This window comes from Xenopus tropicalis, chromosome 6, assembly GCF_000004195.4.
Source record: "Xenopus tropicalis strain Nigerian chromosome 6, UCB_Xtro_10.0, whole genome shotgun sequence".
Taxonomy (NCBI): domain Eukaryota; kingdom Metazoa; phylum Chordata; class Amphibia; order Anura; family Pipidae; genus Xenopus; species Xenopus tropicalis.
The window spans coordinates 85,912,022-85,939,801 of NC_030682.2; the positions used below are offsets into that span (position 1 = coordinate 85,912,022).

A 27,780-nucleotide genomic window follows, 5' to 3' on the forward strand; every position below is an offset into this window, starting at 1 on the left:
ACTGAGCATTATGCTTTGTTTTTGCTTCCATATAAAAACACTTGACAACATTTGAATGTCTAATGGATTGTATAAGACCTACCACTTTTTTGCTTTTTTTGTTTCATTTTATGATATACTTTACATTTTAGACTTAATTACTGGGTACATTAGTCTGTCAGTTTGTAATAGGGTTTTGTTTTACTTCATTGCAGGATATTATATTTAAGAATATTTGGCACCATTTGTACATAGCCAAGATATATAACATTTTATCACCATGAAATATTTGTTAGGTTGGTGTAAAAAAGGAATGCATGTACATACATATAAAAAAGGAATGTCTTGGGACTTGCTATTCCTTAAGAGTGCAGGCAGAAGTTCTGCCCTAAAAAACAGCAAATAAAGTCCGGGAGTGGTTTGACTTTGTACTTCTTTGTAATGGCCCCTCCCCACTCTAAGCAGCCAAAAAAGAGATAAATAGCAGCCCCTCGCTAGCATCCTCTGATAATGCCAGAGAAGCCTACGGGAGAGGAACACAAGTGGACTGAGCAGATCAGAAACAGATATAGCCGGACAAGGTAACACCAGTAAACAAAAAGAGGGGGAGAAAGAGGGGGAGAGCTAAAGAGTAGTGAAACGTGAGAGGAAAGGAAATTATGAAAGCAATAACACAAGTTGGGAAGGTCTGCTAAGAAACATTCTTTTACTGTGTAAAGCTGCGCTATAGAGATCTAGTGAAGTGCATTCTCCCTGAAAGTCTCCCTGAGTTCCAGCGTTTAATAATAGAGTATCTGTAAAACTGCACTGTACTATGAAATGTTTCCTTATCTAAAGCACAAGTGCATACACAGTTCAGTCAGGTTTGAAATTTCACTGAAACTGCAATTATTTACTATGGTTAATAATCAATATCAGTAGTCTTACAACAAGAAAATAGTCGCAATACCTTTAGACTTACGTACTGTATGCCTGGAGAATAGGGTTGTGTTTTAAAAGGTTACAGTTTTCATATAAAGAAAAATTGTAATTTTGCAAAATAAACAGTGATGTGCCTAAAGCATTTGGCTATAGATGCTGCAGTACTGTAGAAATGTCACTTTTTACAATGCTGTCTGGCTCTTTGTAGCTGCTGTGGGGGTGCAATAAGAAAATGTACATGACAAAGTACAAGGAATTCCTAATGTGTAAACCATATTTAATCCAAGGTACATATCAGAGCACAGTTTAATTAACAGAACAAAGAGCTCTCTGTTTAATACCACAGTAATTTAAAAAAACTCAGCATATCTCTTACTATAGAGATGGTAAGAGAATAAACAAATCATTGTTTGGCATTAGCAATTATGATCTGCATTTGGCTGTACAATATATTTACACAGTAAATGCTGTAGCAGAACATTCCACACAGAAGCCCATACTGATCCTGAATACGTTAATTTTTATGTTTGTGTTAGATACAGGGCACTGCTGGACCAGCAAGATGTAAGTAAGATTAAGCAATTACATACTACTTTACCTAATTCACATTAACAAGCAAACATTAAGGCCCTGAATTAAATTTAATAATTAAAAAAGGCACACAGGAATAAATTAAAAAATAAAATAAACTTAATTTAAGATGACCACACACATATAAATGTGAACTGAAGCATGTAAGAGATAATTAGTCACAGATTTCTGCCCCCACACAACTTGACCTGACACAGGCCAGACTGATGTATTTGTGTCAGGAGAAAGCAAACAATCAGTCTGAAGTGACAAAAATGCCAGGAGGTTATCACACATAATTAGCTCAGGAAACAAAAAAGATTTGTTTAGTGCCACACACAGACCTATATAATCAGGACAGATAACATTCCTGGAGTATCAGAATTACCAAAGAACTTGTTCTGCCACAAATCCATTTTAATTGCACTACATTGAGAGCTTTACAGTATTATACGTTGTTTTGTCTTGTTCTTGTTATGGTGAGTGCCATTTATGGACCCTCTGAATAGCAGTGCAACAGAATAGCAGCAACTAACTGGCTGCACTGATGGGTTTGTGTGCTTCTGCATGAATGTAAAATACACCACAGGGGTCTTTCAGTTAACAGAATGCAGTGTGCAAAAAAAGGCCACAATTAGCTATTTTTTTGCACTTTCCACGCAGTGTTTTGCTCTTTACAAATCGCAGCAGTCTTTGTGTGGCTGACTGCTTGAATAGTATTATTATTATTTTATTATTAATGTGTTTTGGTTGGTACCTAGAGATAAGTTCAGAGATGTAGGGTGGGGCAGAATTATGAACTGCTTTAAATGTGAGGGTTTGAATTTTATTCTCGATGGTAGGGGAAGCCAGTGCAGGGACTGGCAGAGGATAAGCGGTCATTAGCGGTATGAGCCTGGCAGCAGTATTCATTATGGACTGGAGACAGGGCAGTCTCTGAAGGGAAATAGAAGGGAATTGAGCGCTGCCTGCGTTAGGTAACACTCTATCCAGGGGGGGTGGGTGGGGGATTAGGCACTTAGGAGTCCCCCTTCGACCCTACGTCATTCAGACACACAAGTTAGGGAGTGGCAGGAGGCACAGGCAGCAATGGGGCCCTGTCTAGGCCTGGCCTGCACCTGCTGACACTGCAGCTCATGAAAATTTTAGTTCGGTGCAAGAAGAAGAGTGCATCTTTCCCCATACCACAAATGCTTGTTCAGTGAGCACTAAGGGGCAAACTCTTTCATTATTTTAACTGCCCAATGTAGCCTTGAATATTTTGCCCAGAGACTATAAAGTTTTTGGAAAAAAAAAGTGACAGGGTTAAACTGGGGAGAGTTACAAGTCAGTGGTGCTTTTATATTTAAAGTTTCCCTAGCCTGCTATAGGAATGATGTTTAGAGGCTATGGAAAATATGCAGTACAATTTTCCTCACTCATTGTAGCCCTTTAGATGTCTTATAGCCTCAGTCACAATATTTTGAACATGTGCGCATGCTAGTCTTGATTTGTCAACGTATTATACAGTGCTTTGCATATAATGTAAAATCACAATGGTCCATGTTACAGTTTCACTAATTCAGACACACACACATGTCTTGGATAAGGTTAATCAGGAAGCAATAACCCTATAAGTTTGCTTTTGGATTGTGGGAGGATATCCCATGTGGAGACCATATAAATTCCATGCTGATAGGGTATTGTTTGGGATCAAAGCAAACCAAGACCTCTAGGGACACAATCAGTAATGCTAACCACTAAGCCACTGATTTATTTTGGTATGCTTTTGTGCTTTAAAATCTGCTCCACCCCTGCTCCACCAGTCCCTGATGAAAGTTCCTGTTGGAACTGAAACGTCGGACTAATAAAGAACCTCACTTTTCTACAAACTACTTGATGCTTTTGGTGTGTAATATCCTGAGAGTGCCGGTCTATCTCATTTCTCTACAAATTGCCACTCTGTCCTGGCACCCAGGTATCGGTTTTGACTTTTGGTGTGCAGCTTATGAACTATTTGTACCTATATATATATATATATATATACCACAAAAAATTCCAGCACTCACAGGACTTGTGATCAAAAATAGCTTTATTCAGCATTTCGGCTCAGACAGAGCCTTTATTCAATGTTTTGGTTCAGTCATTACCGATAAAGTCTTGTGAGTGTTGGAATTCTTTGTTGTTCTGGATAAATTTGTATATATATGTATACATGTATTTCCTGGTTGCCTAGTCTATAAAAGAGGAGTGAACACATAGTTCTTTCTCTTTGGAATCCACCTAAAACAGCAGGTTGGGGTGTTGGAAGTAAAGAGTGACCTCAGTAATGGAGAAGTTAAGCTTTAAAATGATTCATTACCTTAGTTAACTTAGTGAACAGGGACCCTTATATATTGGTAGGCTAGATCCTGTCATAGCAAAGTCTAGGGGTGTGAGGAGTGTAACCAGTACACTGGGGTGTCATAGCTGTTGGTTTTTACCTCATACAAGCAATTATGTATGAATAAATTGATTCTTAAAAGGGTCTTTATTTTTTATATATATTCTTTAAAGTAGATGTCAAGGCTATTTTTTATTTCAGGTGTAATGCAAAGGGCGCCTTACCCCCACCTCAACTGCATAAGTTCCGCTCCCCCACTCTCCTCCTACAGTCTACACCGCCGCATTCTTTTTTCCTTCGTTTGATATTTCACAAACATGATGCACTAATTGTTTTTGCCAGTCATGCACATATACCACCAGTGTTTCAAAACTCAAAGTTGGCACATAGACATGTTATTTAGTTTTTGCAGTTTAGTTGGCACAGTCATGCCACCCATGCAAATAGCCAAACATAGTAATTGTAATAAACAGCAGATCATTCCTGTATACATTCACAACATATCTTTACTTTTTCCTTCAGTCATGTCATGCGAGAAGAAGCTGCTTCTTATTGATGTGGACTGTGGTACAGATGATGCCCAGGCTATCATGATGGCAGTCGCTGCTCCCCATGTAGAAATTTTAGGGATCACATGTGTGGGAGGCAACACTGCAGTGGACAATGTCTGCAAAAACGTCCTTCGTGTCCTTCGAGTGTGCAACCGTTCTGATGTAAGTAGTTGTTTAACGAAGTATCATGCTAAGACAAGTGCTTTTTTAAAATAGTTATTTAAGAAATTTCAAAATTCACTTGATTGTGCTGTCACGTGTGTTGGGCTTAAGGTACACAGGCTGTTTGACTGGCAACAAAACATTTATTCAAGTGTTTTGTGTCAAGGTCCGTCCATCACTATTTTATGTGTATCCAGAATGGAGATTTTCATTCATTACTATTATGTCTGCCGGGCAGTGCCGGGCCAAGCTGACCGGGCGCCCTAGGCTTGGTCCGCCCCAACCAGCCCCCCGTGTGAACGCACGCATGCGCAAGCAAGTGCATGATGCGCACACACAGGGGTTGCAGGGGCCGCTGCTGTGGGGGGAAAGGGTCTGGAATTAGTGGTATCTAAAAGAAGAGGTACCTGCCTGGTGCCCCCCCCACCATTGCACTTTAGGCAGGTGCCTCTTCTGCCTACCCCTAGTTCCGGCCCTGGGTAGTGGTGCACAAGACTTCCAGTATGCCAGAGCCCTGATGGGTTAAGTCACATGCCAATTGGCAAAATATATATCTTATAACTGTTAAATAATTGAACTAGTTTGTATCAATTAATACATTTTATACACACATTACATTATACATTATACACACACAAGATTCACTAGCACTGCCCTACTCTAGCCTACACATTAATGACTAAATTTAGGACACATTGTAATAAAAACAAATAACATGATGACCAGCTACTGGAAACCAGAAATGTCATATCACACAGAAATGCAGCTGGTATTTCTAGTATATATTCTTTATTGAGAAAACTTGCAAGACCAATGTACATTTTTAAGAGGCATCGTGACTGAGTAAATTAGGCTCATGTGCAGGGACAGGAATTAAATAATAGTCCCATAATGGGGAAGTGTATAGACATATACTTTGAATTTTGTAATACTAAAGAATGTCACGTTTCTATCCCTCTTTACTGTATATAGGTCAAATATATTGTGTAGAGCTTTACAGACATTATACGTTATTAACATAAGTCCCTGTCACACACATTACAATTCTGTCATGATAACTTTCCTATAGATTTTGGATTGTGGGATGAAACAAGCAAAGTCATCAAAATGACTTCCTTAAATTGCCTTAGTAATTTTGTAAATCTTTTCTCCAGTAGTTAGATGTTGCTTATTGTGTTGCCCTTTGTATAAGTTTACTTCACACATATACTCTATATGCATATATAGGAACAGGCACTAGGGGGCAATATGTGCATTATGTTGGCGCTTTATAAATAAATGTTAATAATAATAACCAGTGGCTCCTGAGCAACATGTTGCTCACTACCCCCTTTGATGTGGCTTCCAGTGGCCTCAAAGCAGGCCTTCATTCTGGAATTTCTAACTTGGAGGCAAGTTAGGTGATACGGGGAAGGAAGGAGCAGGCATCAATTTGATCAAGCCTAGCCTTCTTTCTGTATAGGAAGGAGTCAGGCTAGACTCGATCAATCGATCGTCGCATAGTTGATGCCTGCTCCTTCCTTCTCCGTATCGGCTTAGTTCAATTGACAGGAAGCCAAGTTTTAACAGGTATTTTCTTTTAAGGCATTCAAAATACTAAGGGGTTTGCAGGATAGGGCGGTTATTGGTGCAGAGTAGAATAGCTTTTTCACTTAAAACATTTTAGTGTTACTTTTCCTTTAATGAGGGGGCACTGCTTCTAAAACTAAAAATGTGCCTGGAAGGCTTTACTTTTCCTTTAAATAAAAATGTATACAATATTTTCACTCAAAATATTATTGCCTGATTCATTAGGCTAGCATAACAATGCAAATGTGAGGTAAAACCTTTTATATATAAGATGTACATTAAACTTTTCTACCAGAGGTGTGAAATGAAGACTGGGTGAAACAAAACAAAACAGAAGAGCTTATAACTGGTCTGACAGAGTTACACTGAGCTTTACTCCATTTTGAAAATGGTGGGGAAAAATGTTGTTAAAACGTTGTATAAATGTTGTTTAAACGACAAATTCACAAAAGTGTCTGTAAACTGCCTTTCTTTCATCAAAAACTGAAAAGTGGCTGTTGAGTCGGAATGTAGGCGGATTTCTGTTTGTGAATCTGGAGAAAGTGTTTTCCACCAGTTTTTCCGCCACTTTTACTCCAAAAAAGGGATATCTCCACTTTTGTGGATTCCCCCCAATTAGCTGTGTACCAACAATGACGCCCAGATACAAGCTGTAAAGGAAATAAGGTATCCACTTAATAAGAAGCTACAACTCACCCTACCCCTCACCACTTCTCCCAGTGGGCAATAACCTAGATTTCACCCCTTCATTCTAGACAGTGCCAAACTGGCAGGGATTCTAGAAAATTCCCACAACTGGAACACCAGAGGCAATTGGAGTTATATGCAAATCCAACAATATCTGAAATTCAATTCACCTACAATGAACAGATCTCTTACCAATTTGGAAAAGCTATGTGATATGAACCCAAGCCCAAGCCACCTAATATCAACTCTTTATAATGTACTATTACAGAAAAAATATCTATACTTACCCTACTTTACTCACTCCTGGGAAGAGGAACTCAACCTTTCAAATGGAAGAAGAAAAATCATACAAAATTTTGTTTAGGTGGTATAGAACCCTTGAATCACTATAAAATGCACTCAATCCAAAACGATATATGCTGTCACGTAAGGGGACAATGACACACATTTGCCATACTTGCCTAGTTTTACATATCTTATGGTGTAAAATTGAATCTGCTTTCCAGGAGATCCTGGGGACATTACACCCCTGCTATTACTTTTATGCCATAACAACTCTCCAGAATATTTGCTCAAAAAAGCCTTTTGATACAGCTACTGTACATGGTACTATAACCCCCCAAAATGGAAGAATGGTTAAATAGCATAAACAATATATATTTAATGGAAGAAATTACTTCCTCACTAACCAATACACAGCACAAATTTATACCCACATGGCTACCCTGGGTCTCTTACTTAAACACACAAAACGTTATAATGCATACAAGAAGTGCACTTATCTGTTTTGTTTTCTGTTTATGTTCACTGCATTCTGTATTCTGCACCATTGCATTAATGTTGTCTATTACCATTGAGTGTAAAACATTTAGATGATATACATGGTGAAAGTTGTAAATTATACCTTATGATTATCTACTCAATAAAACTTTTTTGGAATACCCAAAAAAAAAAATCAACATTTAAATGATTAAGTCAAAATAAAGGACTTTATCTTCACTTGCAGATATTGTTTAAAAGCTCAACTGTGCAACACAACATCTGCATCCTTCTATTAACATAGTTACATAGTTACATAGTTACATAGGGTTGAAAAAAGACCTGTGTCCATCAAGTTCAACCCATCCAAGTAAACCCAGCACACCTAACCCACACCTACCAATCTATACACTCACATACATAAACTATAAATACAACCACTAGTACTAACTGTAGATATTAGTATCACAATAGCCTTGGATATTCTGATTGATCAAGAACTCTCTTAAAGGCATTAACAGAATCTGCCATTACCACATCACTAGGAAGGGCATTCCATAACCTCACTGCCCTCACCGTGAAAAACCACCTACGCTGCTTCAAATGGAAGCTCCGTTCCTCTAATCTAAAGGGGTGACCTCTGGTGCGTTGATTGTTTTTATGGGAAAAAAGAACATCCCCCAACTGCCTATAATCCCCTCTAATGTACTTGTACAGAGTAATCATGTCCCCTCGCAAGCGCCTCTTTTCCAGAGAAAACAACCCAACCTCGACAGTCTAACCTCATAGTTTAAATCTTCCATCCCCTTAACCAGTTTAGTTGCACGTCTCTGCACTCTCTCCAGCTCATTAATATCCTTCTTAAGGACTGGAGCCCAAAACTGCACTGCATACTCAAGGTGAGGCCTTACCAGGGACCTATAAAGGGGCAAAATTATGTTCTCATCCCTTGAGTCAATGCCCTTTTTTATACAAGACAGCACTTTATTTGCTTTAGTAGCCACAGAATGACACTGCCTGGAATTAGACAACTTGTTATCAACAAAAACCCCTAGATCCTTCTCCATTAAGGATACCCCCAACACACTACCATTCAGTAGATAGTTTGCGTTTATATTATTTCTACCAAAGTGCATAACTTTGCACTTATCAACATTGAACCTCATTTTCCAGTTTGCTGCCCAGTTATCTAATTTTGTCAAATCGCTCTGCAAAGCGGCAGCATCCTGCATGGAACTTATAGTTTTGCACAATTTAGTGTCATCAGCAAAAATAGAAACAATACTGTCTATGCCCACCTCCAGGTCATTAATAAACAAGTTAAACAGCAAAGGCCCAAGGACTGACCCCTGCGGTACTCCACTAACCACACTGGTCCAATTAGAAAATGTTCCATTTACAACCACTCTTTGTACTCTATCCTTCAGCCAGTTCTCTATCCAATTATGTTATTATGTTCTAGGCCAATATTCCTTAATTTGATCATTAACCTTCTGTGAGGTACTGTATCAAACGCTTTAGCAAAGTCCAAGTAGATGACATCAACTGCCATTCCAGCATCAAGGTTCCTACTCACCTCCTCATAAAAGGCAACTAAATTAGTCTGGCAAGATCTGTTACGCATAAAACCATGCTGGCACAAACTAATAGTATTGTGAACTGCAATGTATTCAAGTACCCTATCCCTTATTACCCCTTCCAAAAGTTTTCCTACTACTGATGTCAGACTAACAGGCCTATAGTTTTCAGGCTGAGAACGGGATCCCTTTTTAAATAACGGCACCACATTAGCAATCCGCCAGTCTCTTGGCACCATGCCAGACCTCAATGAATCCTGAAAAATTAAGTGAAGAGGATTGGCAATCACAGCGCTCAGCTCATTTAATACCCTGGGATGAATCCCATCCGGCCCTGGACCTTTGTTTACCTTTACATGTTCAAGTCTCTTTTGAATTTCCTCCCGAGTGACCCATGCGTCAGTAGCTAAATTACTAGAACTGGGCATATTACAAGGGAAGCCTTCATTATCTGGCTCCTCAGATGTATAGACAGATGAAAAATAAGAGTTCAAAATTTCAGCTTTTTCCCCGTTTTCATCAACCAACGTACCCCCCCGTGATAATAAAGTTCCCACCCCTTCTTGCTTCATTTTTTTACTATTCACATAATTAAAAAATAATTTTGGATTCTTTTTACTCCTAGCAGCAATATCCCTTTCCATCTCTATTTTAGCTTGCCTGATAGCTTTTTTGCATGCTTTATTTGCTTCCTTGTACCTGATGAAAGTTTCTGCTGTCCCAGCTAACTTGAATGCCCTAAAAGCACGTTTTTTCTTACCAACCTCGACAATAACACTTTTATTCAGCCATAAAGGTTTTGCTTTGCGATGCCTCTCCTTGCTTACTAGGGGGATATACTGTTGCGTATACCTACAAAGCAATGTTTTAAAGATGTTCCATTTTCCTTCTGTGTCTAACCCCATGAAAAGCCTTTCCCAGTTGACACATTGCAGAGATGCCCTTATACTGGCAAAGTCTGCACGTCTAAAATTGAGTGTTTTAGTTACTCCCTTATAGCGCTGTCTCTGCAGCATTATCTCAAAGGAGACCATGTTGTGATCACTGTTCCCCAAATGCTCACCCACACAAATGTTAGAGATAAGTTCATTATTATTAGAAATCACCAGGTCCAAAATAGCGTCATTCCTAGTGGGTTCTTGAACTGCCTGAAATAAAAAGTTGTCATTTAGCATATTTACAAACCTACTAGCTTTTTCTGACTTAGCCACCCCATTACTCCAGTCAATGTCCGGATAATTAAAGTCCCCCATAACAACAACTTGACCCAGTTTTGAAGCCTCCTCCATTTGCAACAATAGCTGGGCCTCATCCCCCTCATCTATACGGGGTGGTTTATAACATACACCAATGATCATTTTCTTTGTGACCTTCAGCCCTACTGAAATTTCTACCCAAAGAGATTCGACGTTTTCATTGGTAATGTCTTTATTACATGGCTTTAAGTCTGACTTTACGTAAAGACAAACCCCTCCACCCTTTTTAATCTCTCTGTCCCTCCTAAAAAGTGTATACCCATTTAAATTCACAGCCCAGTCGCATTTATCATCCCACCAGGTCTCAGTGATACCTATTAAATCATAATTTTCAATACATGCAATAGCTTGCAGCTCCCCTAATTTACCCGACAAGCTACGCGCATTAGCCAGCATGCAGCGGAGATTATTACTTCTCCCTCTGATGTTTAGCTAAGGCAATTATGAGACTGCTTTCCTTGTAACGGAAGCTCCTTATCTGATAAACTATATGCCCCCCTCACTCCTCCCCCACAACCCTTTGCTAGTCCCCCTACCCCGTCTACACTAATTTTCCCATGGAATTCTAGCTCACCCACCCCCCCCTTGTCTAGTTTAAACACTCCTCCAACCTCTTAACCATTCTCTCCCCTAGCACAGCAGACCCCCTTCCATTGAGGTGCAATCCGTCAGGGCTGTATAGATTGTACCCCAAGGAAAAGTCAGCCCAGTGCTCTAGGAACCCAAACCCTTCCTTCCTACACCAAGACTTTAGCCACGCATTTAGCTCCCTAAGCTCCCGCTGTCTCCCTAAACTTGCACGCGGCACCGGCAAAATTTCCGAAAAAATGACATTGGAGGACCTTTGCCTAATCTTAGAGCCTAGATCCCTGAACTCACTCTTTAAAGTCCCCCACCTACCGTTCATTTTGTCGTTAGTACCGATATGTACCAAGACAGCCGGGTCATGCCCAGCCCCTCCCAATAATGTGTCAACATATTATGTCTTTCCTTTTCAGATCCCTGTTTTTAGAGGAGCATTCAAACCAGTCCTTGGAGAAGCAATCCATGCTTCCTATTTTCATGGTGTAGATGGTCTAGGGGATGTCCCTGATCAAGATGCTCCAGATATGGAACAGATACAGAAAGAACATGCGGTAGATGCTCTTAACAGAATTGTATCAGAACACCCTGGCCAGGTAACCCCTGAACTACAAATCAGCTTCCACTTTCGTTTCTAAAAATATAAATGTAGTTTAAAAAAAAGTTTAACAAGGACGCAATTGGCATTTTTTTTTTGCACACAGTGTTCTGCTGTTGCAGAATAACAACACTGCCTGTGTTAGGCAGCATTCTGTCTTAGCGGGTGCATCCATGTAAAAGCAAAGGAGAGTTATAGTAACAGGCTTGTATAATAGTTAATCAAATGCATTATGCAAATATAGCAGGTAATAATATGCTCAAAGTAGCACCGTAATAAAAGCAATGCTCACCTAGTACTAACAATTGGGTATAATAGGAGCAGAGACTAGAGAACAGAGACAATAGAAAATCATTTTTAAACTAGCAAAGTTAGTATTACAAAAATACACACCAGTGACACAAATAAAGAATGTAATCACACAGATGTTCTGGCTGCTGGCTGGCTGTCAAACAATGCACTGGGGAATGTCATTATTTCAGCAGCTTTTCCCATGTATGCCTGGAGCACCAGCCTTTTCTGCCTAGGCACCCCCCTCCTTCTGCATGTAAAGCTGGCCCCATTCACCAATACTATCGTATGAAACAAGAGGGTTGTAAGGTCGATAAGTTTTATCACACTTTTTTTGCGTTAAAATTGCAGCTAAAAAAATGCACGATTCGCTAAAGTATTAAAGCATGTGTTAAGTTGCATATCGCGTGCGTTAAATTTCGTGCTACCGCATGCGTTAATTTTAACGAATGGGTTAATTTGCACGCCGAAATAATACTAACGCATGATTCACAAACACTTAGGCGCGCTAAATATCACATTTGTCTGTGCGAAAATTAACACCTACTTGAGGCAGGCGGTAATTATAGAAAAGTACAGTTAATGAGCTTTTGGCAATAAAATATGGACTTTGCAGTGGGATTTATTCAAGTATGTGTTGGCCCTAGAGTGATGTAGCCTCCAGTTTGCAGGGAAATGGTCATTTTCATAAAAGTAGTTTTACAAAAGTAATGCCGTGTGTCGCTAATATGGCATGTGTTTTTTTGCACGCGGCAACTATTTGTGCACAGCGCGTTGACTGGCGAGCGTTCCGTCAAATACCGCACGAAAATAGTCTTTGCGACTTAAATAACGCAAGCAGCATCGCGTCTAAATTAACGCAAGTATGCTTTTAGTGAATCGTGCGTTGACGCGAAAAATTAGACGCAATAAAATTTTTAACGCGTGCTATAAATAGCGCACGTTTTAACGCACTTTAGTGAATCATCCCTAAGGTTTCCTTGGATATTCGTGCGTGTATGGTGGATCGGTGAGGCAAAAGCCTTGGATATCTAACGTCTCGTTGATCGGGCGGGACAAAAGATTTTGATAGGGTGCTGTTGAAGGCACCCAAGCAAAAGCTGCATTTAGGGCTGAATTGTCAGTGGAGGGTACAAGTGATCTTTTTAAAGATCGTTATTGTTACATGTATGGCCACTTTTGAGCACGCTGTTCAAAGACGCAAATCTCTTCATTTCCCTCCTTTTTTAAGCATGCTGCTTTAATGATTCATCCCTCTTTAATCCCCAGAGCAGCAGACCCTCTTCCCTAGTGCATGCCCCCTCCTTTTGCAGAGCATAGGGTTCAAATAATGAAAGCCTACTCAAAGTATCTGTGCCTATGGTACCACCTTTTATTGCTGCAATAAATTCTAGATACTACTGATATTTCTGTGAAATGTAATAATTATACTATTCTTGTTTATTTGCAGATCTCCTTGGTGGCTACAGGTCCACTTACCAACTTGGCTTTGGCTGTAAGGATGGATCCAACCTTCCCTCAGAAACTTAAAAGCTTGTACATAATGGGAGGGAATATGGAGTGTAAGTTTCTATTTGGTTCTGGGTTGCAAATAATGCATTCAAGACATTCTGGCATTTGCAAGTGGTTAGTTTGTACTTGCATATTGCTAAGGATGCGCCAAATCCATTATTTTGGGTTTCGGCCGAACCCTAAATCCTTTGTGACTGATTTGCCTGAATTAAGGAGAATGGCATGCTGCATGCCGGGTGAAAGATTTTTAAATTCTGTGTTTATGTGACCAAAAGTCACATGATTTAAGTATTCAGTTCGGCCAGGAGCATGGGATTCAGCCACATCCTGCTGAAAAGGCTGAATCTTGGCTGAATCCCAAACCGAATCCTGGATTTGGTGCATCCCTAGTATATACCCTACTGTATGTATCAGTACTTAATTTGTAAATTATTTTTGTTTTAGCCAGAGGAAATACTACAGCTTGTGGAGAATTCAACTTCTTAGCGGATCCTGAAGGTGCCTACATTGTTCTAAATGAGTTCACATGTTTAACGTACATTGCTACCTGGGAACATGCATGTCGTCACAAACTCTCATGGGTATGTAAAGATGTTATTGTAGTAAGAAAATGCTAAATTAACCTATGTAAGGCTTTTCAGTACTTAGCTTTTACTAAAAAAAAAAACACTTTCAGTTTCAGTCAGGTGGCAGCATACATATAAACAAGTTGTAGTAATGCAATGTATCACATGATGTCACTGTATACTAAATTTTATAGTAACTTAAAGGGGTAATTCACCTTTAAATTAACTTTGAGTATGTTATAAAATGTATTATTCTTAGTAACCTTTCAGCTAGTCTTATTCTTTATTGTTTCTAAATTAATTGCCTTTATCAGTCTCTTCTCTGGATTCAAAACCAGGAAAGAGACTGATACAATTTTATTGTTATTTTAATTACATTCCTCTTTGTTTAGGATCTCCCCTATTCATATTCCAGTCTCTCATTCAAATTACTGTCTAGTTGCTGTGGTGAATTGGACCCTCGTAGGAGAACTAAAGATTAACTAAAGAAGTGGGCTAGAAATGTTGTACATTATGTTTTGGGCTTCTGTACCAGCCCAAGGCCCCCACAGCCCTTTAGCAGGGACGATCTGTACCTCAAAATATGCCCCAGTAGCTCCCCATCTTCTTTTCTCCTTATTCCCTGCACATGCTCTGCTTTGCGACAACCCTTCATCTTAACTGCTCAGAGCACACTGAGCATGTGAGTGTCCCAGACACTTTCCAAGATGGGGTAATTCTGTGATAACTGTAAAGACCTGTATCATTGCTGCTACTGAGATGCTGAAACTTTAGGCTTGTGCAGTAAGTTCAGTATATAAAATATTAATATACTATATGGTGTCAGCTTGAGCTCTGGGCTAAAAATGATTATTATCTTTAAAAAAGACCTCTTTATTGGAGCTCCCCATAAATCCTCTCTGGTCCCTGTCCGGGGCTGCTGCCTCTGGGGCCTCGCATCCCCCAAGAAGCTCCCGCAAGGCCCCCCACCACCTGCCTGAACCCTCACCAAGCGGGCATAAGTTAAACTTACCTTCAGTGCGTTGGGGGAGGGAGACCGCAGACCGAGGCAGTGCTGGTGGGGATAGAGTCTGGCGGGTCCCACCAGGGTCAGACTAGGCGGGTGGGCAAAGACAGGCTTAAGTTCCCCATCAAGCCCGCCTAGCTGCTGACTGTTTCCCGTTCTATAGTGCAGTGTGCTGATTTCCACCAGCAAACCTGCACAGCCTGGGAAAGGAGGCTGCAGGAAGTGAAGCAGATGGGGAAATTTTCAATAAGTCCACCCCAAACACAACTTTTTAAGCATGTTTCTTCTAAACTTAGAGGAGTATAATGCACTGGCACATTCTTCTTTTTTTTTGTCTGTTTTTACACAGTATGTCTCCCTTAATATGCATAGACGAAATTTTAATTTTTTTATGTTACAGCTGTCCTCCCTGAGATGTAATTAATATGTGCTTTAGGACGAAGTACACTGTACCATTTCTTTATGGATATACAGCAACTAATTGCAAAATGAAAGCTGTTGTAGCTTGATGACCTTTGATAGAAATAACATGACATTGCACTTTCTTTAAGCTCTCTTCTCTCGCTTGCGTTTCAGGAATGGTATGAGCAGTGGGTTAATAGAAGCACAAAGAAAGCAGATTTTATAAAGAAGATCTATGCCCACAGTTTGCAATACTCTAGATATAATGAAAAGGAGGTTAAGGCTGTGGTGGCTGGACCTGGATTTGTTTCCTGTGACTCCTATGCTATGGCGGCTGCCATTGACGAGACCACAGTTACGGACTTTATTGAGTGTGCAGTGACAGTTGAGCTCTCTGGAAAATTTGCTCGTGGAATGATGGTGCTGGATTTAATTGGTGACCTTAAGAAAAAAAGTAAAGCTCGTGTCATGACAGGATGTGATATGGAAAAGTTTGTTGTCCTTATGGAGTCTTCTGTCCAATAAAAGAACATTTTTTGTAATATATAAATAATAAAAAGTGCATAATGCAATTGAATATGAATGTATTGTTAAAGGGGAACTCCACTCAAACGTAAGCTTTTTTTTTAGAAAAAAAAGATAATTTCAAGCAACTTTGCAATATACATCAGTTAAAAAATATGCACCCTTTTCATGATTTTTAATGTGCTGGATTTCAGCATATAAAAATGGTATTTATTCATACTTTTTGAAGAAACAGATTACAGTAATAGGTATATTAGGGATTTCTGTGTTGTGTGGGGCTCTTTAACAAATTTTGGTTCAGAAGCTGGAGTTTCCCTTTAAACCTGGTACATATTCATCTGTTGTTATACTTTGCTGTTTTTACAATTGAAATTAAATTCAGTTTAATACTTCATTATAGAACAGATTTCTCTGGAGAATAAATGTATTTTTAAACAAACATGATAGATAAAAATGTGTTTGTATTGCAGTCTGCAATATTTCACTGTAGCATGAGGCCTTAAATTAAAGATTGAGAAGAAAAGGATGAAGAAGATAAAATGACTCCATATTAGATAATAAACCTCATTTTAGTCATTTGATCACACAATCAAGATTATGCTAATTTGAAAAAAACAAAACACTTATTTTAAATGTATAGACGTAGGTGTCAGAATAGCACCCAGCATGAGAACAGGAGAAAAAGTTTTGTCGATAACGTCACAAAGATAAGAATTGAATTGCTGACGCAGTGGCTGCCTGAAAGTACTTGCATGATGCTGTGCTTGTTAAAATCATTCATTTGTTTGAAAGAAACATTTAAATTGTAATATGTTGTATTAAGAACTACAACATCAAAATCATGGCAGTATCCCTTTAATTCAGTTTGAAATAGCAGTGACTTACCGGTAAACAAGCTAGAACAAAATGATCTGTCCTATGTGGAAATGTGATTAGGGTGTTCCTGTATAGCTCCAAGCAGGAGATCTATTGGCTGATTGCCAGACATTGATAGCAGGCTGTGTCAGTTTTGATAGCAGGCTGTGTCATCGGTTTTACTGTAATATCATAAATTCTGTATGATCATTTTTTGCATACAGTACATTTAAATACAATTACAGAGCTGTACATATTATGGGCATAAGTCCAATAATATTGTAAGAATTATGTATGCATATGAAGGGCACAGTTATGGTGGGCCACCAATCCCAAAATGTATATTTCATTTTTTTCCAGTGCACAGTATCAGGCTGTTCCTGCTGTTTTATTTGTGTGCTTTTGGTAAACAATTGGAACAGTATGCTCTCTGCCCATTCGGCCTGCATAGTGGGTACCTGGTCAGCCTGTGTAAATTTGCGTTGCTTTCAGTACAATAAAATGTCCTGTCTGGTGATGTACAGCTGACACAAGGATAGGACTAGATTTCCCTTTGTTTAGAATCAAAGGGACTCATTGGTTAATGTGGCACAGTTAAATGGAAAATGCTATTTACAGTATTATATTAAAAAGTATTCTCTAATTTTTACTGTTTTTAAGAAAAATTAAAAAATTATTTAATCTCAACGCTTTAATATTTTTTAGACCCACCTTTTGTACCACTAATAGCTTGAAATTTTTTGGGGGGACACTTGCCACAGCTTCTCTATATTGAGATTAGGGCTTTGACTGTCCATTGAAGACCAGTCACCTTTATGTTCCTGAGATATCCTTGTGTTAATCTGGCCGTACATGGTCAGACAGTTTGGCTAATTTCAACCGTACTGCCCAAGTATGCATAGATATGTATTGCCAGTCATTGGGCTGTTGAGACCAATAATCCTGTGATCCTGGATTATGAAGAATATTATATCCCTGGCTTCTCCTTACTTCCTGCTATTCTAATCGTTTGCACTGTTTGTCCCAATGAACTGAAAATGGAATCAGGACTGTGATTGGACATTGTTATTTTGGCCTTGTGTTTTCTGCTGAAAGATAAACTTTACCCAAGCTTCAGTTTTATGGCATCAGATTCTCTTGCAATATATGCCTGGACGAGCAGTATATGATTTGTGCCACACATATTGCTTGTGGTCTCATCTGACCACAGAAACTTGTCCTACATGGCAAATGGGCCACCGACATTTTGACTACAGCAAAGTCACTTTGAGAAAGGCTATTGTTGTAGTTGAAACATCAGTCACCATTAATAAATAACCTAAGTGTTTCTACGTAAGATCTGTGAGTGCCGACCATTCTTTCCTGGTGGATTTGTTACCTGCATACTGGACTGCCAAGGCACCCTACTCTCCAGTATACGTGAGTGCCGGTTGCACTGACTGTGAGTTATATTTACGGATTCGGTTTGCCGAGGCATTTGGATTTGGCTGGATCTAAATCCTGCCAAAAAAGGCTGAATCTTGGCTGAATCCCTACTGCATTTCTTATGAAAATTTGTTACATCCAGATATAGTAAAGGGAATAGGATTTGCACAACAAATAATTGCTTTCTTGCTTGGGCAAGTTTTTGTCTCTTGAATTGCAAATACTTCAAGTTTTGCTCAAATGGCCTTGTGCCAATAGTGATATTTATTATTCTTAAGAATGCAGAATGTCTGGGTCATACCGTGCCTTCACACATGTTATTGGGCGCGGTTCTGTGTGCAGGTAAATTTACAGAATATTTCGTAAGGACTTCAATATAAATATAAAGTTTTCCTCTCTTGTTCTTTTTGGGTTGTGTTTGACTAAGAAGAAAAAAGGTAAGGAGACTTATTAGAAATATTTTTCTTATGGTAGAAATCTCTTAAAATGCTATGGTACCATGTGTCAAATGCTGTTTTATGTATAACAAAGCTAGAAATAACAATACAAGCATATATATACAATATCTATCATACCCCATTTTTTTGAATGCCAACCCAGAATATTAAAAAAAGTTGCTTAATGAAAGAAAATGTTGAAAACTCCTGAAAAGCATTGGAAAGGTGTATACAAAGAAGGGCATGTAGCAATAAACATTAGACTCGTGAATGAATGATACTATGCTGTTTTCCTATGTTTGTACCCTTGTTATGAGATAAGAAGAGCCCAGACCAAAGGTTGGACCCACATATAGAGAGTTTGCTCAAAATATTAACAAAAGTTCTCTCTTCTCTTAACCCCTTAAACTTCCTTATATTCACATATCTATCCAGGGCAGTATTGCAAATTTCAGTTGAACCAGATTGAATTACAAATCCATGAAGATTCTCCATTGAGCTTTTCAATGTCACACTGTGAACAACAACAAAAAGCAGGTAGGTTAGGTTTCTGTTTTAGTACTAGGAAAGGGAAAATGTAATGAATGTTTCTAATGTTGCAAAGAAGGTGGGTGCCCACAGGTTGCTATCACACTGCAAAAATCTGGGTGGAGAATACACCGGAATTAGCTTGGATAATGTTGGGGCTTTGTTTGAGCAAAAACATTGATGGAACTAATTAAAGAGAGAAATACAAACATAATCAAACATTATGAACTACAATAAAAAAGAGAAAGAGAAGCAAGTTGCAGGGACTTTTTTAGAAAAAAAATATTTTTATTTGCGCAGTTGTCTAAAATTCCTTAGAAACTGAACATACATATTATCTTAAATTTAAATAATGATACAAATGAACAGTGTACCTTCAGATTTTCCAACAGAATTATGTTTAGTAAATACTTAGGGGCCCAGTTACTAAACAATTTTGGGATAATTTCATATTTTTTCCAACTTTTTTCAAACTTATAGAACATTTCGGAATGTATGCAAAAAGTTCATTCAAATTCCACAAGTTTTTTGTTGTGTTTGTTAAATTTCCACAAAAAAACGTACTTTGCGCAAAGAATACAAACATTTCGGAATTCGTTAATGCTTTGGTTACACTTTGCTCGAGACTATCTTTTCGCCAGGTTTGATCTGTCGAGTACCATTGAGTCCTATAGAAGGCTACCAAAGCCAGACATGGAAGGCATAAAAGCCAGAAAGATTTTCGTGGCATAACAAACTTTTTGGGAAGCAGTTGTGATATTTTTGTAAGAACGATGAGACATTTTAGAACTTCAGAAATTATCGTGGTTACTCTGAACTTTTCCATATCGTGTTTTAAGCCCAGAAAAAAATCAGATCTTAGTAAATTTGCCCCTTAGATTTATTGTTTTGCTTTGAACAGGCAATAACACAAGGAGTTTTCCCTGTTCTTAGAAGTCACATTTTTGCCCTCTTTTGACCTAACCAGTCATGCAGTGCCACACCCCTTGACTGTTAGGTCACACCTCCTTCTGGCTTCTAGTACTGGGTTTATAAGTTCTATAAACCAGCGCTGCACAACTTATTACATGAGGGCCAATTATTTTGCATACGTTGTATTCCAGGGTCTGATTATATTAAAAAAATTATGTTGTACGGTGAACTCTGTGGAGCCCTTCTGTAGCGTCAGGTGTCCTCCATTGTTCAATATAATGCTTATGTATAATAGTGCTACAACAGGAGCACAGGAGCGATAGCCTGTCCAAAGGAGTCAGCTGAACTGGAATTGGAAAGATTTTATGTACAACAGCCCCCCTCCACTGCTCTTCATCTCTCCTTCCCCACTACTGCTATCTCACATCTCCCTTCCTGCACAGTCTATTACATAGAAAGGTGTTCCTATTTGGAAACCTGAAATGAAATTGCAGAACAGCTCAGCGGAGTTCCCTGGTGCCATATTCTGTCTATTCTCATCCTCTTCAGGTCTCTTTGCAAACACAGAGCCTGCAGGAGCATGCACAGTTGGAGATAGTCAGGAATCAGCTTCAACTGCGCAAGTTACTGCAGGCTCTGTGCTAGAAAAGAGACCCAAAGAGGATGAGAATGGACAGATGATGGAGCCTGGGAATTTCACTGCACTGCTCTGCTTTTTAGCTCAGATTTTAAAAGGGGCACTTTTCTATGTAATAGACTGTGCAGGGAGGTAGCAGTGAGGGGGGCTGATGGAGGGCAGTTGATGGGGCTTTTATACCTAGGGAGGAGGATGGATATTAAAACACTTTAACATAGCTGCTAGGATAAAGGGTGTAAAAAATATTGTAGTGGAGGGGGTCCACTGAACCCCAATATAAATGGGGGATAATAGTCATTCCTTACTCTATGTGCAGAGGGATAAAGATGTGTTGCGTCATTAAGGTGCAGTGGAAATACAACAATTTGCAAGGAAGACTCTTGTTTTTCTTTCTTAGCTATGGCATCCAAAAAGAAGCTGCTTCTCATCGATGTGGACTGTGGCACAGATGATGCTCAGGCTATTATGATGGCAATAGCTGCTCCCAACATTCATATTTTAGGGATCACATGTGTGGAAGGCAACACCTCATTGAACAACGTCTGTAAAAATGTTCTTCGTGTTCTCAAGCTGTGCAACCGTCTTGATGTAAGTGATTCTCTAACAAAGAATTGCTCTGACAAACAAAAACAGTACTAATATATGAACAAAGCACATTTAGTTATAGTTATTGTAGCCATGTACAGCATTTGGCAATCCGATCAGCCTGCCAGTGCCGATACAAAGCAGATTTTGGTGAAAAAAAATGCATATATTTGCATTACTATTCCACAGAAAAGGAATGTACCCCTAGGGGCACATTTACTAACCCACGAACGGACCGAATGCGTCCGATTGCGGTTTTTTCGTAATGATCTGTAATTTTGCGATTTTTTTTTGGCGTCTTTACGATTTTTGCATAAAAACGCGAGTTTTTCGGCGTCTTTACGATTTTTGCGTAAAAACTCGAGTTTTTTGGCGTCTTTAGGAAAGTTGCGCAAAGTTGCGATTTTTTCGTAGCGTTAAAACTTGCGCGAAATGTCGCGCCTTTTAAGTTTTAACGCTATGAAAAAGGCGCGACTTTGCGCGCAAGTGTTAACGCTACGAAAAAATCGCGACTTTGCGCAACTTTCGTAAATACGCCGAAAAAATCGCGTTTTTACACAAAAATCGTAAAGACGCCGAAAAAATCGCAAAAAAATACGAAAAAGTCGCAAAATGTTCGTTTCCAATCGGAATTTTTCCAATTCGGATTCGAAATCGTGTCTTAGTAAATCAGCCCCCTAGTATAAGGTTAATTGCACATGTGTCATTTTCTCTGCAATATCCCATAACTGAATATTTCTACAGAGCAAGTTGTTCATTTTTCAGTGGTGGAGTAAATGAAAGTCATAGGCAGATGCTATTTGTGCCAATGAAACACTGGTGGAATCAAGTGGCAAGTGTGACATTAGCCTGGCATTTATGTAAAAGGGATAGTTCACCTTTATATAAAATGGCGGTATACTCCCCTTGTTCAACACAAGCAGAACAGGGCTTATGTCCATCATACTTTTTGGCTGACTTAGTCATGGAAAATCAGTTGTGGTTTTTGTTATTTTTTGAGCTAAACAGGACAAAAAAAGAAGCTGCCACTCCATGTTTGGATTTTTCATTACTACAACAATAGGCAAAAAGTATGTTGAGCAAAAGTTCCATTCATTGAACACATGCTGAACAAGAAGTATACCTCCCCTTTAATTTTTTAGGAAGATGTAGACAGTGATATTAATTCAAAATCCAGCTCCTTTACATTAATTAAACTTCCTAAAATACATATAAATACAAAGTTTATCATAATATTTAAAAGCAAGGAATACAGTTCTTATTCTCAACTGTAGTAGTAATGATGGTAACTCAGGCAGAAAGCACTGAGGGCCCCCTCCACATAATAAATATAACTGTTTCATAAACCATATTTTGAGATATTTGGTATAAAATATGCAGATCTCTATTTCATATGTGGTCATAGTGGCCTAGAGGTCCATATTTAATAAAGCGGCTATAGGTGGCCAAAATATAGCTCATATTTCTTTACCTTTATAAAGTTTATTGAAGACTATAATTACAAATAAACTTAAGGTATTTAATACTGTTAACTGTGTACCTAGGAATAATGGAATGTGGAATTTCACAGGTATCTGGTTGCTAAGGTCCAATTTACCCTAACAACCAGGCAGTGGTTTGAATGCCAGACTGGAAGATGAACCAGAGACAGTGTGCACAGTAAGATAAGTTATGAAAAGTAACAATAGCAGTTTAACTTTGGGCTGCACAGAGACAGGGTCTGTTACCATAACAACCACATAGCTTTTTATACAAGCTCAAAGGAGGCACAAGTGAAAGTCAAATACTGTATATACTCGAGTATAAGCCTAGTTTTTCAGCACCCAAAATGTGCTGAAAAAGTCACCCTCGGCTTATACTCGAGTCGGGTGCCAAGGGTCCCTCCAAGGGACCCTCTGTCCTTTGTGTGCAAATTAGGCCACCCACAACCAGACCCTCCAGTGCCTGTTGTTTTTGTTGACCCTCTTCTCCACTTAACAGAGCTAGTTTACTGTTTTTCTTTGAAATAAATATTTAAAAATATATACCCCACTGATGCCTTAATTACTGTAATTTTATTGGTATTTATTTTGATTATTGAAACTTAGCAGTAGCGACTGCATTTCCCACCCTAGGCTTATACTCGAGTCAATACGTTTTTCCAGTTTTCTTAGGTAAAATTAGGAACCTCGGCTTATATTCGGATCGGCTTATACTCGAGTATATACGGTACTTAAAAAAAATTAAGGCCAATGGAAAGTTATGTTGAAATTTTGCTTAACTTTTTGCATTATAGATCCCTGTTTTTCGAGGAGCAGGCAAACCAATCCTTGGAGAAGCTATTCATGCATCTGATTTTCATGGTTCAGATGGTCTTGGGGATGTCCCTGATCCAAATGCTCCAGGACTCGACCTGATTCAGAAAGAATATGCTGTTGATGCCCTTAAAAGAATTGTATCAAAACACCCCGAACAAGTTAGTAACTAGTTATTAGTTGCAGCTGACTGACCCCCCACATATATATTCTAAATCTTGTTGCTTTTTTCAGATTTCATTGATTGCTACGGGACCACTCACCAACTTGGCTCTGGCTGTAAGGACAGATTCAACCTTCCCTCAGAAACTTAAAGCGTTGTTTATAATGGGGGGAAACATGGAATGTAAGTTTTGACATAACAACACTTGATATTTATTAGTTTCAGCTCTAGGAAATGTTTATTTTTTTTTCTTACAAAGAAGTAACTATATATATATAATAACTATTCAAGTCCATCATTTTTATAGGTGATTTTTATGCACTTGAAAGCAAGTGTCTGATGAATTTAATATGGTCAGGCATCCATGAAGCTTCCCACAATGTACCCTATGGAGTGCCTTTCACAGATGTGACCAATGAGATAAAAACCCCCATACGGAATAAGTTTGCCTTGTTGCGGTAGCCTATAGCAACAAATATGTTTGCTTTTAAAGCTAATGCTGAGAATACACCCCGCTACTGTAAATCCAGCCTACCTGTGCCTGCAGCCAATATCTACCAAAAAAGCGAGACTTTAATTTTCGGCAGATATTGGCTACATGCGCCTGTACCTGAGCGTATTCAATTCATTTGGGTGTAGGCACAGGTAGGGACATTGTTGAGCGTATTCTCGGCCTAAATAGGTGGCTAGTAAATGCAACCTGCTGCTATTAGGCTAATGCCATGCCATGGTTATGGCGTGTATTTTCGGCAAACTGAAAAACACTTGCCAAAAATATATGCCATATGCACAATATGCTTCTACCTGTGCCTGCACCCGAATGAATGGAATATGCATGGGTGCAGGCACATGTAGCCAAAATCTGCATGAAAACGCGAGAGAATGCAAAGTCTTGCATTAATATGCGTATTTCGGCTACATGTGCCTGCATCCTAGCGTATTCCATTCATTTGGGTGCAGACACTGGTAGGAGCATATGGCACATATTTTCGGCAAGTGCTTTTTATACACATTTATTATATAACCCTAATAGTGCCTAATTTCCTAAAAAAATGCTACATAGCCCCATCCTCAGCAAACATAGCATTACAAAGTATTGTATTTAAATTGTTAAATTCAGTATTAAATGTTCTACATTTTTTTGTTAGCCAGAGGAAATACTACAGCTTGTGGGGAGTTTAACTTCCTTGCAGATCCTGAAGCTGCCTACGTTGTTCTGAATGAGTTCACGTGTAAAACTTACATCGCCACCTGGGAACATACATGTTATTACAAACTCCCATGGGTATGTTGCTGATTATGTGTTGTGGCACGTAAAAACAAAATGTGTATATACATATAACATTTTATAGTATTTAGTTCATACTCCAGGTCTCCAAGCTATTAAAACTAAGAAACCTTCAGCAGGAAGGTGAGATGGCCACAGATTGCAGTTGCTAACACCCATGATACAGGTTATGGGTCCTGTTATCCAAAATGCTCAGGACTTGGGGTTTTCTGGATAAAGGATCTTTCTGTAATTTGGAATTCCATACTGTAAGTGGGCCATTTACTAATGATCAGATTTTTTCTGAATCAGATTTTTTAGCGGTAAAACTCCCTAAAAAAAAGTTGGTAACTTTATTAAGATTTACTATGTACCAAAATTGCTAAAATTCAACAATTTGCAAGCTAAAGCTGGCCATACACGTGGCAATCTGACATGAAACATCGTCAGATCCGCCACACACCATTCAGGGCTGAATCGGCAGGTAAGGAGGTAGAAACAATAGGATTTCTACCTCCTTCTGCCGATTCAACGCTGAAGGGAGATTTTGGTCAGGCACCTTCTATGGCGCCCGAACAAAATTTTCCAACTGGTCCGATCGGCGAGTCGGCCGATATCAGCAGCTTCCTGCGATATCGGTCGACTCGCCGACATACCATACACGCACCGAATATCGTACGAAACGAGGTTTCGTACGATATTATCGGTGCGTGTATGGCCACCTTAAAACTTTCTGAGATCATGGATCAAGTCAAAGGCTGGTGTCCCTTCTCTTCCATGCAGGATCCTTCTTTGATTTGAAACTTTAGAGGTTTTTTAAATTTTAATGCTGTTTTTTTGTGCGACAAAGTAGAGGTTTGGGGCGCATTTTCGCAACATTTCTGCAACTTTTTCTCACACATACATTTTCAGCTCAGACTTTTTAGTAGATGTCAGATTCGCGAAATGAGTTTATTTGAATTTTTATAAAGAAAAAAATTAGAAACGTAAGAGTTTTAGTAAATCTGCCCCTAAGGGTAAAATTCGGATTAGATACGATAATTTCTGATGATCGAAAAAGTCATGAATATGCTTACGAAAAAATCGTAATAGTCACGATAATATTGTATTGGTGGAAGTCACAAAATTTTCGATCGTAAATGGCGGGAACACCTTTCTGACTTTGATCCTTCAGTGCATGATTTTGGAAGCCTCCCATAGGAATCAATGGCACTCTGCAGCTTCAACCTGGCCCAAGGAAAGTCTCCCATAGGGCTCAATGGCACTCTGCAGCTCCAACCCGGCCCAAGGAAAGTCTCCCATAGGGCTCAATGGCACTCTGCAGCTCCAACCTGGCCCAAGGAAAGTCTCCCATAGGGCTCAATGGCACTCTGCAGCTCCAACCTGGCCCAAGGAAAGTCTCCCATAGGGCTCAATGGCACTCTGCAGCCCCAACCCGGCCCAAGGAAAGTCTCCCATAGGGCTCAATGGCACTCTGCAGCTCCAACCCGGCCCAAGGAAAGTCTCCCATAGGGCTCAATGGCACTCTGCAGCTTCAACCTGGCCCAAGGAAAGTCTCCCATAGGGCTCAATGGCACTCTGCAGCTCCAACCTGGCCCAAGGAAAGTCTCCCATAGGGCTCAATGGCACTCTGCAGCCCCAACCCGGCCCAAGGAAAGTCTCCCATAGGGCTCAATGGCACTCTGCAGCTCCAACCTGGCCCAAGGAAAGTCACAATAATGAAGCTTTCGTACTCGGCGCAACAAATACAATTTTGTTGCGCAAATTGTCGCAAAGTACGACAGTACTTCTTAGCTTTCTTGATAATGGGTTTCCAGATGACTGATTCCATACCTGTCAAGGTGACATATAGGAACAGATTTATCGAGATGTGAGTTTAGATCTTAATACATAAAAACTCACCCATGTTCTATTCATTCCTATGGAATTTTTAGAAGCATATTTATCAGGGGGTTTAAGTTTGTACTCACCATTTGCTCAATACATTTCCTATCGGAATTACTAGAACATGGGTACGTTTTTATGTATTAAGATCTAAACTCACATTTTGATAAATCTGCCCAATAGACTATACCTTGGATATTAAGGCTTCCGTTATTAAAAGTTGAGCTTGTAGTGCTGGGTATTTGCTTTCTTTTCCTTGTGTGCATGTGCAATAAAATAACTGTGCAATATATTCAGCAAAATATGTCTGTTCGTTGTTGCTCATATATTTTATTAGCCATGTTGAAACCCTATGATGAATCAATATAAATCTTATAACTCCATGTCCCTTGCAGGAATGGTATGATCAATGGGTTAGTAGAGGAACGAAGAAAGCAGACTTTATAAAGAAGATCTATGCCCACAGTTTGCAGTACTCCAGAAATAATGAAAAGGAGATAAAGGCTTTGGTTGGCGGACCTGGATTTGTTTCCTGTGACTCCTATGCTATGGCGGCTGCCATTGATGAGTCCACAGTTACCAATGTCATTGAGTGTGGAGTAACAGTGGAAATGTGTGGAAAGTTTACTCGTGGGATGATGGTGCTGGATTTGATTGATAGCTTAAAGAAACAGAATAAGGCCCTTATCATGAATGGTTGTGATATGGAGAAGTTTAAGGCTCTGATGGAGGCATCTGTCAAGTAAAACGCCATGTTATGTAATATATGAATTAAATAATGCAAATAATAAGAAAGGTAAACTGTAATATTTTCACAAAACACCATATAACAGAAATAAAAAATCTTTACAACTTCGTTCCTAGTTAGTATACTTTTTGTATGAAAAAAACATCTCACCCTAGTTCAGGGGTCCTTTA

General features: G+C 39.2%; 2 protein-coding genes across 3 annotated transcripts; both read left to right on the plus strand.

Moving 5' to 3' along the window:
- Positions 1-480: 480 nt before the first annotated feature.
- Positions 481-16,343, plus strand: LOC548390 (pyrimidine-specific ribonucleoside hydrolase rihA; the record flags this gene model as incomplete). Its single annotated transcript, NM_001114214.1, is given in 6 exon segments — positions 481-560; positions 4,355-4,545; positions 11,392-11,571; positions 13,315-13,426; positions 13,821-13,957; positions 15,525-16,343. Coding segments are annotated over 5 exon segments (969 nt in total). The 3' UTR covers positions 15,876-16,343.
- Positions 16,344-18,490: 2,147 nt separating this feature from the next.
- Positions 18,491-27,718, plus strand: LOC100145000 (uncharacterized loc100145000). 2 transcript variants are annotated; one of them, XM_012964269.3, is made up of 7 exons: positions 18,491-18,592; positions 19,028-19,129; positions 21,067-21,257; positions 23,530-23,709; positions 23,783-23,894; positions 24,860-24,996; positions 27,258-27,718. In XM_012964269.3, exons 2-7 carry the CDS (start codon positions 19,099-19,101, stop codon positions 27,606-27,608), a joined length of 1,002 nt encoding a protein of 333 aa, XP_012819723.1. In that variant the 5' UTR covers positions 18,491-18,592; positions 19,028-19,098; the 3' UTR covers positions 27,609-27,718.
- Positions 27,719-27,780: the final 62 nt, after the last annotated feature.

Coding starts and splice junctions, on each gene's coding strand:
- LOC100145000 (XM_012964269.3), top strand. CDS start 19,099: ATGTCACACTGTGAACAACAACAAAAAGCAG. Junction 19,130..21,066: donor TGAACAACAACAAAAAGCAG/GTAGGTTAGGTT, acceptor TTTCTTTCTTAG/CTATGGCATCCAAAAAGAAG. Junction 23,895..24,859: donor AATGGGGGGAAACATGGAAT/GTAAGTTTTGAC, acceptor TTTTTTTGTTAG/CCAGAGGAAATACTACAGCT.